Source organism: Poecilia reticulata, chromosome 3 (genome assembly GCF_904066995.2).
Source record: "Poecilia reticulata chromosome 3, P_reticulata-male-v2, whole genome shotgun sequence".
NCBI classification, from domain to species: domain Eukaryota; kingdom Metazoa; phylum Chordata; class Actinopteri; order Cyprinodontiformes; family Poeciliidae; genus Poecilia; species Poecilia reticulata.
In genome coordinates this window covers 16,510,989-16,526,110 of record NC_088832.1, presented here as the reverse complement: position 1 = coordinate 16,526,110, position 15,122 = coordinate 16,510,989, and the positions used below count along the sequence as shown (strand labels likewise).

General features: G+C 41.8%; 1 protein-coding gene across 10 annotated transcripts in view; it reads left to right on the top strand.

Annotated features, from left to right (window-relative positions):
• tjp1a (tight junction protein 1a) overlaps positions 1-15,122 on the top strand; it is a 100,879-nt gene that overhangs the window by 78,411 nt on the left and 7,346 nt on the right. For 5 of the 10 annotated variants that reach the window (XM_008405193.3, XM_008405197.3, XM_008405195.3 and 2 more), the window contains 18 exons: positions 159-298; positions 551-656; positions 904-1,054; positions 2,245-2,353; positions 2,460-2,679; positions 3,610-3,794; positions 3,995-4,090; positions 4,679-4,705; positions 7,452-7,534; positions 7,766-7,976; positions 9,462-9,562; positions 9,651-10,001; positions 10,896-11,141; positions 12,257-13,078; positions 13,192-13,274; positions 14,037-14,213; positions 14,588-14,694; positions 14,814-15,058. In XM_008405193.3, coding sequence (XP_008403415.1) covers positions 159-298; positions 551-656; positions 904-1,054; positions 2,245-2,353; positions 2,460-2,679; positions 3,610-3,794; positions 3,995-4,090; positions 4,679-4,705; positions 7,452-7,534; positions 7,766-7,976; positions 9,462-9,562; positions 9,651-10,001; positions 10,896-11,141; positions 12,257-13,078; positions 13,192-13,274; positions 14,037-14,213; positions 14,588-14,694; positions 14,814-15,058 — 3,460 coding nt within the window. The remainder of the gene's footprint in view (positions 1-158; positions 299-550; positions 657-903; positions 1,055-2,244; positions 2,354-2,459; positions 2,680-3,609; positions 3,795-3,994; positions 4,091-4,678; positions 4,706-7,451; positions 7,535-7,765; positions 7,977-9,461; positions 9,563-9,650; positions 10,002-10,895; positions 11,142-12,256; positions 13,079-13,191; positions 13,275-14,036; positions 14,214-14,587; positions 14,695-14,813; positions 15,059-15,122) is intronic. The other 5 variants (XM_008405202.3, XM_081605151.1, XM_008405194.3 and 2 more) reach the window with 3 other exon arrangements.

Sequence of the window (15,122 nt, the reverse complement as noted above, 5' to 3'; positions counted from 1 at the left end):
ACACACACGCACGCGCGCACACACACACACACACACATATATAAAAAATAAAAACAAAAAGCTGAACCTCCAACTTTTCACCAAATAGATCGGTATAAACTGGTCTTCATTGCTATTATAAGTCCTCAAAACATTGAAATGTTTTTGTTTTGTTTCAGCTATCGGAGTCGAGAGGAGGACCGCATCTCCAAACCAGGAGGCATGTCCACTCCGGTCAAAATCTTTGATGACGGCGTGCTGTCTCAGGCCAGCGACCAGGCCAGCTCCAGCAATGACAAACAGTTACCTCCGCTGCCTGGTAAAGAAACCGCTTGATGTCAAATGGCTGTGTTTTTTTGTTTTTTTTTAACTCTTACTTTGTTCATACCTGAAATAAAATATATTTAAGTGTTACTTTTTTTTTACATCATAAGATAAGCCCTCCAATGTTTACAACTTATGCCAACATGTGTCCTTATCCTTTGCGCCATCATTATTTCATGTTCCTGGCCAGGTATGCTGCAGCTGTTTCAGTGCACTAATCCACTCCCTGTGTTTGCATTTGCTGCAGAACCAAAGCCAGTTTATGCACAGCCTGGTCAGCCAGACGTAGACCTGCCTGTCAGCCCCTCTGATGCACCGGTGCCCAGCGCCGCTCACGACGAAAGCATCCTCAGGTAAACTAAACCATCCCGCTTTTTCTCAAGTCACTGAGCACATCTGTGCAGTAGCAGCATGAAGTTCATGCCAAATCGAGCGCACAAACTGTTCACATCGGTAATATTATCCTGAAAGTGGTCCGGATCTCCTAGAAGGGTTGTTTTGAAATCCTTTTATTTACTGACCTTTTTGTTCTTTTTTTTTTCTTCTTCTTCTTGTTCTCCCTCCTGTTTTTTTTTTTGTTTTTGTTTTTTTCTCCTGCAGGCCAAGTATGAAGTTGGTCAAATTCAAGAAGGGAGAGAGTGTTGGGCTGCGGTTAGCAGGGGGGAACGACGTGGGAATATTTGTGGCAGGAGTTTTAGAGGATAGTCCAGCTGCCAAGGAGGGCTTGGAGGAAGGGGACCAGATTCTCAGGGTATGCTTCACTCCCTTCTCTTCAGCTCATGTTTTCTATCTATGGTCATTTAAGCACAACTTGCATTTGTTGCAGATCAATGTGGTTGCACAACTGGATTTTTGCACAAAATAACCTGTAAACATTTGACTAATTTTTTTCCCCAGAGTTTGCATGTATGTGTCTCAGGGAGGGAAATGCTGCAAATGAAGCAAACAAAAGTTTCGGCAACTAATGTTGATATCAGAGTTTTTTCAAAGTTGTAGCCACTCCCTTTTTTTTCTCCCCCGAACCCACATGGCTTCAGTGGAAAGAGCATGTGGTGTTGGTGTCAAGAAACAGACAACACATTGCTTCACACTGAGTTTTATTTTAACAAGTGGTGAAACTATGTCGTTCACAGCCACAGTAGATCTACGTCTTTGTAAAAAAGATCTTGGGAATAAAGAAACAATGTATGTGTGAGTTTATGAGTCATTCCCTTGATCGGTCTCCTGTCAAAACCTCCCGTTGTTCCCAGAATGAGGACACAATAGAGGTCGTTCTTTCACGTCTGACCTCTGAACAGTCGACGGACTGTTAGGCTGAACACTAGTTTAACTCTGTTGATGGGATGACGGCAGCTGTTCTGATGCCACTGCGGGTCTCATTCTCTAATATTTCTTTAGACCTGCTTTGAAGCTAACTAACTAATGGCGTCAATTTTCAAAATCTTTATGAAGAAGATTCCTACTGTAGGCTGCAGCCCTTATTTTATGCCTCTGTGCACTCTGCCGACTGTACAAACACATCTCTGAGACTTCCAGGACATTGTTTTCCCTCCTTAGGTGGTTTCCCTTTGGTCGCCGTGTGCTAGAGGAGATAAAGACGTCAAGCCCTACTGTTTCTGGGAAGGATAAAAGTGTCTTTTTGAGGTTCACTGACCCAGTACATGTGTTTCTGATTTCCCTGCTGCCCCTCAAGCAGAGTCAATAAACAGAACTTATTGTGTTTAGTGCAGCAGTAGGAGGCCATGACAGAAAGGCTGCTTGGTTATTAGAAGAATTCTCTGTTGTGCTCCTGATGGGACCGTTTCGTATAACAAAATGCGAAAAAAAAAGAAAAAAAAAAAAGAAAAGGAAAATGGCAGCAAAGCACATTCAAATCCCAACACCTTAAACATGGCTCTCCTGTTGTAGCAGCATAAATTCAAGCTTTTTCTATGTTTATAGGTCAACAATGTGGACTTTGCCAACATCATCCGAGAAGAGGCAGTTCTGTTTCTGCTGGATCTCCCAAGAGGAGACATGGTTACCATTCTGGCACAGAAGAAAAAAGATGGTACGTTTAAACTATCGGTTATAGTAGGACGAACACACGAAAAAGAACCAAAACTATATGTGGTGGTAATCAGCAGTGGTAATGTTGTTTTCTCGTCTCCTTTCAGTGTATAGGAAGATTGTGGAGTCGGACGTCGGTGACTCCTTCTACATTCGGACACATTTCGAGTATGAAAAGGAATCTCCGTACGGACTGAGCTTTAACAAGGGCGAGGTTTTCCGTGTGGTAGATACGCTCTACAATGGCAAGTTGGGTTCCTGGCTCGCTATCCGCATTGGGAAGAATCACCAGGAAGTGGAAAGAGGCATCATTCCCAACAAGAACAGGTAAAAAAAAAAAAGAAAAAAAAGTTGGGTCTCATTAGTGTTACAACTGCGCAGCTTGTTTTTCGACTTAATCAACATGCAAAGATGGAGGAAAAGGAACATGCTTGTAAATCTAAGACTATTAGGAAAGTAAAATAGGTGGAGATCATTTCTGACCCATCTATCCAAATTCATCCTAAACTGGGAGATTTCATTGTATGAAATTTAGCTAGCACATTGTCTTTAGTATGTGGATATGAGAAATTGATATTGCACTGAAAAATCATTCAGCTGCATATTGCAGCTTCTGCACACAGAGATGAACAATGTCATTTTATTCATAAATCACATGAACCAAAGTTATTATGTACAGCCAAGTGGATCAAATCAAGTTTAAAAAAAACAAACAAACAAAACCCAAAACAAAACAATAGAACATAAAAGTTGAAAATTAATAAAGTTTGTTTATCTGTGTGACATCTCAGGGGTTTTATTGTGGCTGAATTTATTTTTTTTAATCACCGACATCCAATCTACTAAACTACATAGTACTCCATCTTAAACTACTAAAATGACAAAATTATTAAGACTTTTTATGTAAACATGTTTCAAAAGTTCACTCTGATTATTTTGACGCTGTTGATCGGTTTACCTCTTGGTAATAGTTATTGATCTACTTGCACTAATTAATCAAATAATTTAAAGAAAAAATACTTATTTATTTGTATTTAAATTAGCAATGAAAGCCAACTCTGTCTGTAAGGCTTATTGTTTCTTTAGTTTAATCTGAATTTATGAGCTTGTTCACGATGGCAAAAACTTTATGAACTAGCCATTTAAAATTTGCACATATTTAGTCTAAAATGCCTTTATTTTACCAAGGCATTCTAAGGCTGTGTTATTTTTATCCCATTTTTGACTGCATCACAACCTAATGTGTTTCTTTTTCAGAGCGGAGCAGCTGTCTAGTGTGCAGTACACCCTTCCTAAAACTCCAGGGGGCGACAGAGCGGACTTCTGGAGGTTCAGAGGGTTGCGAAGTTCCAAGAGGAATTTGCGGAAAAGCCGGGAGGACCTGTCGGCTCAGCCGGTTCAGACCAAGTTCCCAGCCTATGAGAGGGTTGTGCTGAGGGAAGGTAAGGTTTCCGAACCCACAGTAAGTGCAGTGTCGGATTTAAAGCTTCTGCATATTATCGTGTCATTCATTAAACTCAAATATAACACAACGGATCATAAAAAAACAGTAAGTTTCAGAAAGAACTGCTTGGTTTGCTCATGTAAACAAGTCTTAACTGAAATGTTTTCTCCCCGTTAATTTGGTGTTGTGTGATCACAGCTGGATTCCTGAGGCCAGTGGTTATCTTTGGGCCGATCGCAGATGTGGCCAGAGAGAAACTGGCCAGGGAGGAGCCAGACATTTTTGAATTAGCAAGTAAGTAATAAAGCGAGATCCGTATAATTTTCACTGTATGTGTTGGTCCTGGTATGTCTCTGGGACGGAGACCGCACCTTTAATTTACCCATTACACACCACTGAAACGAACAAATGACAAATATGAGCCCCGTTTATTTACAAGAGAGAGGGAGACGGACAAAGGTGGAAGTGACCTTCTTGTTCTGAGAAGTGACCTTCTTGAGCTTTTTGTTCTGAGAGCCAGAAAATGATTTAACCCTTAAAATTCATCAGACTCATTGTTTGAGTGGCATGCTTTCGTTTTGGAAATATAAGATTCTTCTTTAGCAGATCGCTATTCATCTGTTGTCGAAATGTCTTTAGTCCCACGTTATGTTCTCAGTGTGAGTGTTTGTTCGATTCGCAGCAGAACTGAATATCCTTTTTAATTTCGGTCCTCATCCACCTCTTCTCACCTCTCCAAATTAGAAGCAGCTCAAAAATGTGGTTTTCGTTCTCACACTCAGCCGCGCTCGCATTCAGCCCACTCCCACCCAAGTGTTTCCATTCCTTAATGTTTATTTGCACAACTCCAGTGATGTTTACGTAACTGTATTTTCTTTTCAGAAACACAGCAACAACAAGGAGGGGAAAGTATGTCACTTAGTGCATCAAGTATATCTATCTATGTATATATATATTTGTTTTATTTGAGTCAGTGAATGAGCAATAATCTATCTGAACCAGTGTTTGGTGACTAGTTCCCTTATTCTGTTGATGTTTAAATGACAGCCACTGCTTTGTTAATGCATAGAGGGGAATAGCACTTAATTTAATATATGTATGAATTTTCCATCATCCTTTATGGCAGGGGTGTCAAACTCCAGTCCTGAAGGGCCGCTGTCCTGCAGTTTTTAGATGTGCCACAGGTACAAAACACCTGAATCAAATGGCTTAATTACCTCCTCAGTTCTCCAGAGCCTTGCTAATGACCTAATTATTCTATTCAGGTGTGGTGCAGCAGAGGCACTTCTAAAAGTTGCAGGACACTGGCCCTCGAGGACTGGAGTTTGACACCCCTGCTTTATGGGAAGAGAAGTCTTAAAACCATAAAACTTAACATGTGATTTTTACAAATGTTTCATCATACTGACACACGGCTAGCTTTCCACAGACACCGAGACAGATTGGAGATGCTTGTTTGAAGAAAATCAAGTTATGAAATTGGATTTCCCTCAAAACTGGACTGTTAAAAATGAATGCAAATCAATTTAGGTTTCAAAGAAAGCTTGCATGATGTTCCCTTTTGAAGACTTTTGGCACAATGTCAGCACTGATAAACAAGCACCCTGTCTGTGGGGATTGTGCATGTGTTGGATTTAATGAAAATGTGACGTGAAAAGTGAACTATGCTCTCCCCCCCCCACCCCCCAGCTGTTGGTGCTGCTGTGTCAGTGTGACCGCCTCACTTGTTCTTGGTGAAAATGAATTACAATAATCTTCAATCTGAACGTAGATGACAGCCAAGCATTAAATTCAGTGGTATTCCCCTTGTTAATATGGATTTTACGGTGAAAGATGAGAACAGTGAGGCTGCATGTCGAGTTGTGCAACATAAGATGCTTCAGAGACAGGAGATCACAAACACCCCCTCATGGCCAGCTAAATGATCCACAGTAAACAGGTTTTCTGAGACTAAAAACAATGGTTTTCACGTTTGCCAGGACTTTTTCTTATTTATTTGCTGACAAAAGACAAGTAATTTATTATTTATAGTAAGAGAGATTTCAAATAACAAAGTTTGCTTTTTCATTTAGTAATTTTCACCTTAGGTCAGATTGAACAGACACAATATTCTTAGGATAAAAAAAGTATCTTGTATAATAATGAATGCAGAGTGGAATTACGTTTTAAGCACAAATTCCTCCACATTTAGTAGCACCTTTGGTAAAGTGCAACATTTCTCAAAATAAATGTGGCTTTTGCTGCCGTAGCATGATTCTAAATTTCCGAGTTTCATTTGGCCCCGTCACAGTTTTAGTTTTATTTTATAGTTTCTTTCTCTGTAGATAATGTAGATTGGCAGGTTTAGGCCAGATCAACTGACATCTACCTTTCTTGAACAGCTGGTTCTCTTGTCTTAGCCCTATTGAAGAGCATCAAAGAGAAAGCAAGTCATATTTGTGTGGTATAGCTTATTAAGCTATAGATTACAGTGTCCAGACACGAGGATTAACATAAAGTTTACGATAAAAAAATGCTAAACATATTTTTAGCATGTTTGGTACGTCTAGTAATAACAAAAGCAGTTACGTTAACAGCTGATCTTATTCCCACCTCTGAATAATTAGACTGATTAAAGGTAACATGGTCTTATTGTGAGGTTTTTACACATCTTCAGCAGGGGTGCCATTAAGTGTGGAAGATGCTATTAACGGTAGTAAAAAAATTTTCCAGGACCCAGATGGTTTTTCTTTTCTTTTCTTTCTGCTATTTTTGGAAGAAAGTTTGGACTACTGAACAAATCTTACTAGTTTGAAGTTTTGTGAATATGCTCCCAGTTTTAAGACAAACACTACTAAATTATTTGTTTGCCTGAAGGAGTCCTGTCAGTTTAAGGTGCTGATGGGAAAAACAAATCTCTCTTGTCACCATCGAAGAAAACTATATCTTGTAAAAAATTAAGCAGGGATAATATTAGAGCCAACGTCTAAAAAGAGGGCTGCATATTAGAACCTCTGTGTGCATGGGCTACATTAGTTTGCGCTTTGCTAAACATAATTCTTGGGATATTTTAGAAACGTTTGCAGCTCTTAGATCCTTTTACAAGTAGAGCTTATCCTCGTGTTTGAATCCTCACTTTACCGTACATCCCAGTGAGATGACTCCCCTAATGTTTTTTTTTTATTTTTTAACCTTGTGTTTTTGGTCAGGAAAGCATTTCTTATCTTTGTGGAAAATATAAACTCCTCTTCACATGCCTGCTGAAATCCCCAAGGCCTTAAAATGACACCGTGGTCTCATTAATCCCAAATGACCCTCCTGCTCTTGAATGTGCATATCTAACGTCAACGAGCCACACGTAACTCATTTCCCTGCACTATAATCTACACTGCTACGTGCACTTGCACACACATATTTTAATAATCACCGAATTTCATTCCCTAATCCCTCCAAAAATACTTCACGTCCGCTGCATGAATTGGCTGCTATCTTTATTTTTGGTATGAAATATCTAGCTGCTCCCATGAACGTACACTTGTCCTCTCCTATTCTGTGAATATCGTTGCGCTTTGAACCGCTCTGTTTATGGGAGTTGACAACTGCACGCTACAAAAATGTCTAATTGGGGCACGGGCTGTGCTTATTGTTTTGTAACGGCCCGTTTCGTCTCCGGCAGGGAGCGAACCGAGGGACGCGGGAACCAACCAGAAGAGCTCGGGCATCATTCGCCTGCATACCATCAAGCAGATCATTGATAAAGTGAGTGAAACTGCACAAACAGGAAAGACGAAAACGTTCCCCTTTTTGCTAGACATGTTTTAATGTGAAGTGAGACGTAATAGTGTTTTTGTAGCTCAATGCTGCCCTCTGGTGGTATGAATCCACTCAGCTAAATGCAGTGCAACCGCCTTGCTTTGCGTGTATTTTTGCTCAACAATTGCTGAACATGTTTGCAGTCAAAGTGATAAATTCTGTTTTCTGCACCTCAAGGACAAGCACGCGGTGCTGGACATCACCCCCAATGCTGTGGACCGTCTGAACTACGCTCAGTGGTATCCCATTGTTGTGTTTCTAAACCCAGACACCAAACAGGGGGTCAAGAACATGAGGACACGGCTCTGCCCCGATTCCAGAAAGAGTGCCAGAAAGCTCTTTGATCGAGCTCTCAAGTTACGGAAGAACAACCACCACCTCTTCACCAGTGAGTCCACGCACGGTTTGAACAGCAGAAACCTCCCATGTCTCTGATTTGAAGCTTGTTTCATTGCTACCCTTTAAGGGAATATTCGCCAACCACTCTGGTTAGACGGTAACATTCAGTGATGCTCGTGGGGTGGAGTATAAAACATTACCTGACCTAGTAAATGGTTAGCAATGGAAATATGAATAAGGGCTTATGGCATAGTCATGTTTTATTCATGTTCCACGCAGACGGTTGCATATTTGGTTGAGCTGAAGAAAAACATTAATGTGACAGACCTCATTTAAAACTGCAGTACTGGATAATTTAACTATAATAAATTCGAAGTTCCCAGTTTAGTTCTTTTATTACATGCTATGTATTTGCCATATGACAAAACTTCCATCCATGCAGCTCCTTGACTCCTGCATTAAACTGAGGGGCAAATCTTATTATGAAGAAATTTTGTTTTGGACATTGTTTGTAGTTTATATACTTAAAACCATTAGGGGTCCTTAACAGATGTAGAAATGTATTTTTCTTAGTTAACTAATGCCTTGCAAAAGTATTCACACCCCTTGAACTGTCCTCTTTGTTCTGTCAAAACAAAAAGAGCATTAGGACATTATGTGAAAGCACTGATCACTTAACCTGCAGGACAAAGTAGCACATAACTGAAATGAAAGGAGAGATGTTGCATTGTTTTAGTGTTTCTTTTTTTTGTTGCTTTTTTATTTTACAATTAAAATGAGACAAGTGTAGTGCCCAATTGTGTAATATAGGTTTTTGTTATAATTCTTGCCTCTACCATCATTGAGGAAAATGATATTTATTTTGAGAAAATACCTTAAGCTCAGTTCCGAATGAACTGAGAGTGTCATTAAAAAGTCATTTTCAAGTCTTTCGACAGACTTTCAATTAGATTTAGGTCTGGACTTTGACTGGGCCACTAACATTTGAATATCCTTTGATTTGAACTATTTTCTGTGAAACACTGACTGTTTGTATAGGATTGTTGCACAACTGTTTTGAAAGTTTGATTCAGTTTAAAGCCTTTTGTAGGTGTAAATGCACTTTTTTTCCAGTGGGACTCGGGGTGATGTGCCCTGTCAGTTTGTCAAAGTATCTAATGCTTTTTCATCTCGTTTGATCAGAGCACCATGTTTGCGCTGGTTCTTGCATGGCTTGTGGAAAGCTATCTTTCTTCTTGTTGCGCTTCCATTAAATGACTAATAATTGTGTTGTAAGTAGATTATTCCATCTGAGCTGTGGATCTCTGCAGCTCCTCTAGAGTAGACACATTATTTTTTCCTCCACTTCACATTTATGTGCTACTTTGTATCATAAAAACATCCCCCAGTAAATTCATTGAGGTAAGTGGTTGCAATGTGAACAAGCACGTGAGAAAACTTAAATGATATTAATATGTTCACAAGTCTCTTAATGTACCTGATTGATATTAAAGGCTAAATTGGAGCAATGTCATGTTTTGTCTTTCTCTTTCAGCAACCATTAACCTGAACAACATGAATGACGGTTGGTTTGGAGCCCTGAAAGAAATAATCCAGCAGCAGCAGAACCAGTTGGTGTGGGTGTCAGAAGGAAAGGTAAGTCACGGTCAAACGCATCGAACCAAATGTCGAAGGTGAGTATTTGTGTTTCTCACCCGTTCTGTTTGATTTCCGACTCCCTCAGGCTGATGGGGCGACCGACGACGACCTAGACCTTCATGACGACCGCCTCTCCTACCTGTCGGCGCCGGGCAGTGAGTATTCCATGTACAGCACCGACAGCCGACACACCTCTGACTACGAGGACACGGACACGGAGGGTGGGGCCTACACCGACCAGGAGCTGGACGAGACGCTGAACGACGACGTGGGTCTGCCCGCCGAGCCGGCCATCACACGCTCCTCGGAGCCTGTCCGCGAGGAGCCGCCGGTCATCCAGGAGCCCCCCGGCTATGTGGCCTACTCTCACTCGGCGCAGCCGGACCCGCTGAACCGCATCGATCCGGCTGGGTTCAAAGCCCCAGTGCCGCAGCAGGTAGCGTTTCTGAGAGCCGTGCGTCTCCCCTGTTGTCTGGAGGACGTGGTGTGCGTTAGAAGGGTTTTCTGGAGGCGCTATTGAACACACCGTCTCCCCTCTGCAGTTACTCTGTGTGCTATTATGAAACAATATTATGAAACTGATGTGAGGGAAGATATATATTGTGATTATATACAGAAATATCATATATATATATATATATATATATATATATATATATATATATATATATATATATATATATATATATATATATATATTTATTACACTATTTATTTTACCTATCCGCGTCTTTGATGTTTGTTAGTGTGGATTTTTTTTATTTCCTTTTGTAAATAAGAACTTCCGAGTTCTGTTGTTGTGAATTGTTGTTACCACTACGGGCTGCCTCAGCTGTCTGACTGTTGCTCATGTCACCGGGACAGAAAAATCATGTCTTTATTTGAAAAAGTGTGTGTACCAGTAATCACCAATGTGCACTTTGTTCTATCTATGACACCAGAAAGTATTATGTGCATGACGGAAATATCAGTGTTACTTCACTGTACTTGTGAAATGTATTAAATACTACTCAGTTGGCAGGTGTATATCTAAAATAGAAACGTTCTGTCATCTGAATGATGTGTTGATGATCACGACAAAGGGGAAATATTTACTTATTATACACATATTTATTATATATTATATATATATTTAAATATGTATTGTAACCACGGAATTAAAATCGAGTTAGTATCCTTTAACGATGAAACGTTGTCCTGCTACTAATTCCTAACCTTTTAGATGTGGAGCAGAGGATTGTAGAGGGGGCTGAGATGCTTGTAGCATTTGTTGAAACTGCACCGTGGCGTGTCAGCGCGTGTTATTAAACATTTCTGAACCACTTCACAGAAAGCAGAGGCCACGCCTAGCATCCCCAGGCAGCCTGAGCCCCTGGCTGAGGCTGTGCCCCCTGCTGTCGACGTTACTGTAAAAACTGTAGGGGCTCTGAGCCTTGATGAGGTTCCCGCAGCTCCTTACAGCAAGCCGAGCCCCAGCCAAGAGGCTGGCTCGCTTAGGAGGCCCACCCCTGAGCTAGCACCTCAGAGCGTCACCCCAGAGCCTCTACAGTCCGGACTGGCCGGTCCAGAACCAAAGGTATCCACCTGACCGCCGCTGGACGCTTGGCGAACCTGGCTCGGCTCTCCTCGGCTCGGTCTGACCTCCTGTGTTGCTGCTGCCTGTCTGCCCGCCTCCCGCTTCTCTCTATCGCTCTGTCTTTTCTGCCCTGCATGTCAGCTGATCAAAGTGCTGCCCAGAAGAGACAAAGGATGCGTGTGCGTGTGAGCGTGCAAGAGTGGAAGCCGGTAAACAACAGTAGGCCTGGGAGCTGGTGGCTGCGTTAATTTGCCTACGTGTTGACGGGCGGTGGAAACTCTGCAGCACTCACTGTTGCTTATCCTCTTTGCATGGCTGCAACATGTTCGCCTTATTCTGTGTTAACTCGATCTTCTTGCTGTGTTTATCAATGCAGACAAAATTATTATTTCCTTGTAAAAGTAGCCATACACTTTCCAGCACGTATGTTTTCAGCTGCTTTATTCCGATCTGGTTGGACAGTTTATGGCTATTTAATCAAAATAAAATTGAATGTCTTTTTTTTTATTATTTGTTAAATTCAGTTTATTCAAGTATGTGCTTGTATCTATAAATGTTAACGTGGATATTTTACTTTTAAACTGCATCAAGACAGTGGGCAACTTTTCTTTTTTGACATTTCTCCACATGTGCTCCTGCATGTGTTGAGATTGAACGACCAAAACATGCTTAGTTACCAAACATTTGTTGTCCGTGTCTGGGAATACGTTAACAGCAGAGAATTTGTGTCACTTTTGTTTAGAAAGAAAAGTTGATCCCATTGTTTTTTTGAAGTTTTTTAAAATATGTGGTGGTCTTTCTTAAGTTATTTTCGATAAGTTGGCGTTACAGACTTACTTTGTCTTGTTTTTGCAACCTTCAGCTCTACTGCAATTTCCATATGGTCTAAAATGTATTCTGACTAGTAACACCTCCCTTTCAGTGTCTCTATTTCAGGTCTTTTCCCTTCCTGTTTCTTCTTCTGTAATTTCAAGGACTTTCACTTGTTCATCCTTCAACTGTTGATGTGTTGTTTTTTTTTTTCAATTTTCTTTTTTTTTTACATACTGCCTAACATTGGTCAAGCCCGTGCGTGCGGGGTTCTCAAACGTTTTCTTTTTCTATCTGTTTGGTAGATGTTTCAGAAGGATCCTTACGGCATGGAAAACACGGGGAGAATCACTAACAGCATGAAGGCTGTCAATTACAACCCTCCGCAGCCGTACCACCCCGACCAGCAGTCGTACCGGGATTACGACCACCCGCCGAGTCGCTATGACGTCAGCAGCGGGGCCGGGGCGTACCCGGAGTCGCAGTACAGAAACAACGACCACATCCCGCTCTATGAGAACAGCGTGCCTCAGTACGACCAGCAGCAGTGGAATCCCTACGGCCAGCCGCCCTCTGCTGCCAACTCCCAGGGTTACGATTACCGGCTGCGTTACAGTGACGGCTCCGATGCGCAGTACACCCCACCCCTACGCTACGACGAGCCCCCGCCACAGCAGGGATTCGATGTGCGACCTCGCTACGGCAAACCTACAGGTCCGGGCCCGGTTCATTACGACGACCTCCCGCCGCCTCCTCAAGGATCTGACCTTGGCTACGACCAGGATTCCCACCTGGGGTATCCCTCAGCCAGCCGATCCCCAGAACTCGCCCCCCAGCGACCCGCCTATAACCAAGGACCTAGCTTGCAGCCGAAAGGCTACAAACCTCAGCACTACGACCCGACTCCAGCAAACTCTGTAGCCAGCCTTACGCCTCCTCCTAAAGCCGAGACGCACTCACCTTCCCCTGTGGAAGCTGCTAAACCCGCACCCTCCAGAGACGAGCCGCAGGAGGAAGACCCTGCCATGCGGCCCCAGTCGGTCCTCACCAGGGTCAAGATGTTTGAGAACAAACGGTCTGTGTCTGTGGACCGCGCCAGAGATGCAGGGGAATCCACTGGAAACAGGGTAAGGAGTTTCTGTAAAGTGTCTGAACTCATTCAGTGACTTTTAACTTATGATTCTGAGACAACATCTGGACTTGTTGTCCAACTGATAGGATGTTTGTTTTAATTCTTTAGGCAGCTGATTTACCCCTGAAAGCAGGTGGTGTGATCCCTAAAGCAAATTCTCTGAGCAACCTGGATCAAGAGAAGAACTTTAGGTAAGTCTGTAGATAATTTAACATGCATAGAATGAAAAATCTCTAATATTGCAGCTTTCATGTTCCCTTTAACATATCCCCTACTCCTGGAGTGTTTAACCTTGTGCCTTACATTAAACTTCATCGTGGTGGAACAATGGATGGGCATTTATTGTATTGTTGTAAGGTCATTGTAAAATTTATTTTATCATAAGAATTTGGACTTATCGTCACAATGATAATTTGATTCAGTTTATTTATATAGTGCCAATTCACAATTGCAACAAAAAAAACATATTTCAATTCAATAATACATACATTCTAATTGATCATATCAAATAGTATGGAAAGCTCATTTAATAATTTTAAATAGTTTAAAACATTTCGGAGGAAACCCTGCAGATTGCACCGAGTCATTAATGAAAAACCCAAAAACCTGTCTGCTCTGTCATAATTGTTGTTTTATGCTGTTATCTCCACTGTTTTATGGGAGCATCAATAAATTTGAAAATATGATTAAATGTTTTCGGCTATGTACAGCTTAGTAATAAAACTCACTCTACTTTATGTAGCCGGTGTCCCAAAGCAGCCCATTTAAAAGTTTGAAGATATTTTAACAGCCGTATTTGTGGAGCTGTGATTGCTATGACATGCTTACCAAAAGACTGCAAAGAATTTATTTTATTTTTTATCACCACTGTTATCGTTATTACTATAAATACGAGATACGGGGGATAAAATGATAAGTCTATATCGCCCAACCCTATGTTGAACCAACTCCAGAGCTCCAGAGCCCCAGAGGCTGCAGTCCAAGGCAGCCGATGACATTGTCCGCTCAAACCATTACGATCCTGATGAGGACGAGGATTACTACAGGAAGCAGCTGTCCTACTTTGACAGACTTCAGACCGGCCCTAACAAACCCCAGCCACAAGCACAAACAACTCACAGCTTCCCCAGGTGATCCTCAGTCCCGCTGACATTTCCGTGTGCTTTGGACATGATGTTTGTGGAGTGGCTTTGTGTTTAGTGCAAAAAGATAACGCCAGATTTAACCCGCACGCATTAACGCTACCTTACTCATCGACATCCTTTGCAACAAATTAGAAATTAGTGGGGGGTTTTTTACTCTGTTGTCTCTATATTCAGCTTTGTTTGGATGTAGAAAAAGCTGAAACACTTAACTCCCCACACGCTGTGCATGCCAACTAAACCTTGTTCCAAAGTTAACTTTCCCATTGCATGACGTAGTGGTGATGCCCCTGCTTCTTCCTAATTCACTAACTTGGTATTTCTCCTTTCAAGCTAAACTCTTCTACTTTGTCATATTACAGGACTGAGTCCGTAGACAAACCGAGTCCAGTGGAGAAAAAGTATGAACCGGTTCCTCAGGTGACCCCCTCTCTGCCACCAGCCACACTGCCTAAACCATCAGCTGAAGGTTAATGCATCTCTAACTTTCCCCACAAAAGGCAGAAACTTGCATGCATACATAGATCTCGGAGCGTGGACCTTTTTTTCTTTCTTTTGCTGACTTTGCGTTGCACTGCTCTCCCACAGTCAAACCTCCAGCCCGAGAAAACACTGTCCAGAGCAACTTCCTGCCTCAGAAGAGTTTCCCCGAAAAGTCTCCTGTTAATGGCACAAGTGATCAGCCTCCGAAGACGACGGGGGCACCGTCTAGCTTTAACCGCTTCGTTCCCAAGCCTTTCACCACCTCAGCCAAACCTTTCGCACGGATGTTCGACAGTCCGAAATTCAACCACAATCTTCTGTCCAACGATAAACCTGAGATTGCACCAAAGGTAAATCTGTTTTAGGAAATAAATCTGATATAAATTGGTTCACTTCTAAATTTAGAGCTTAGAG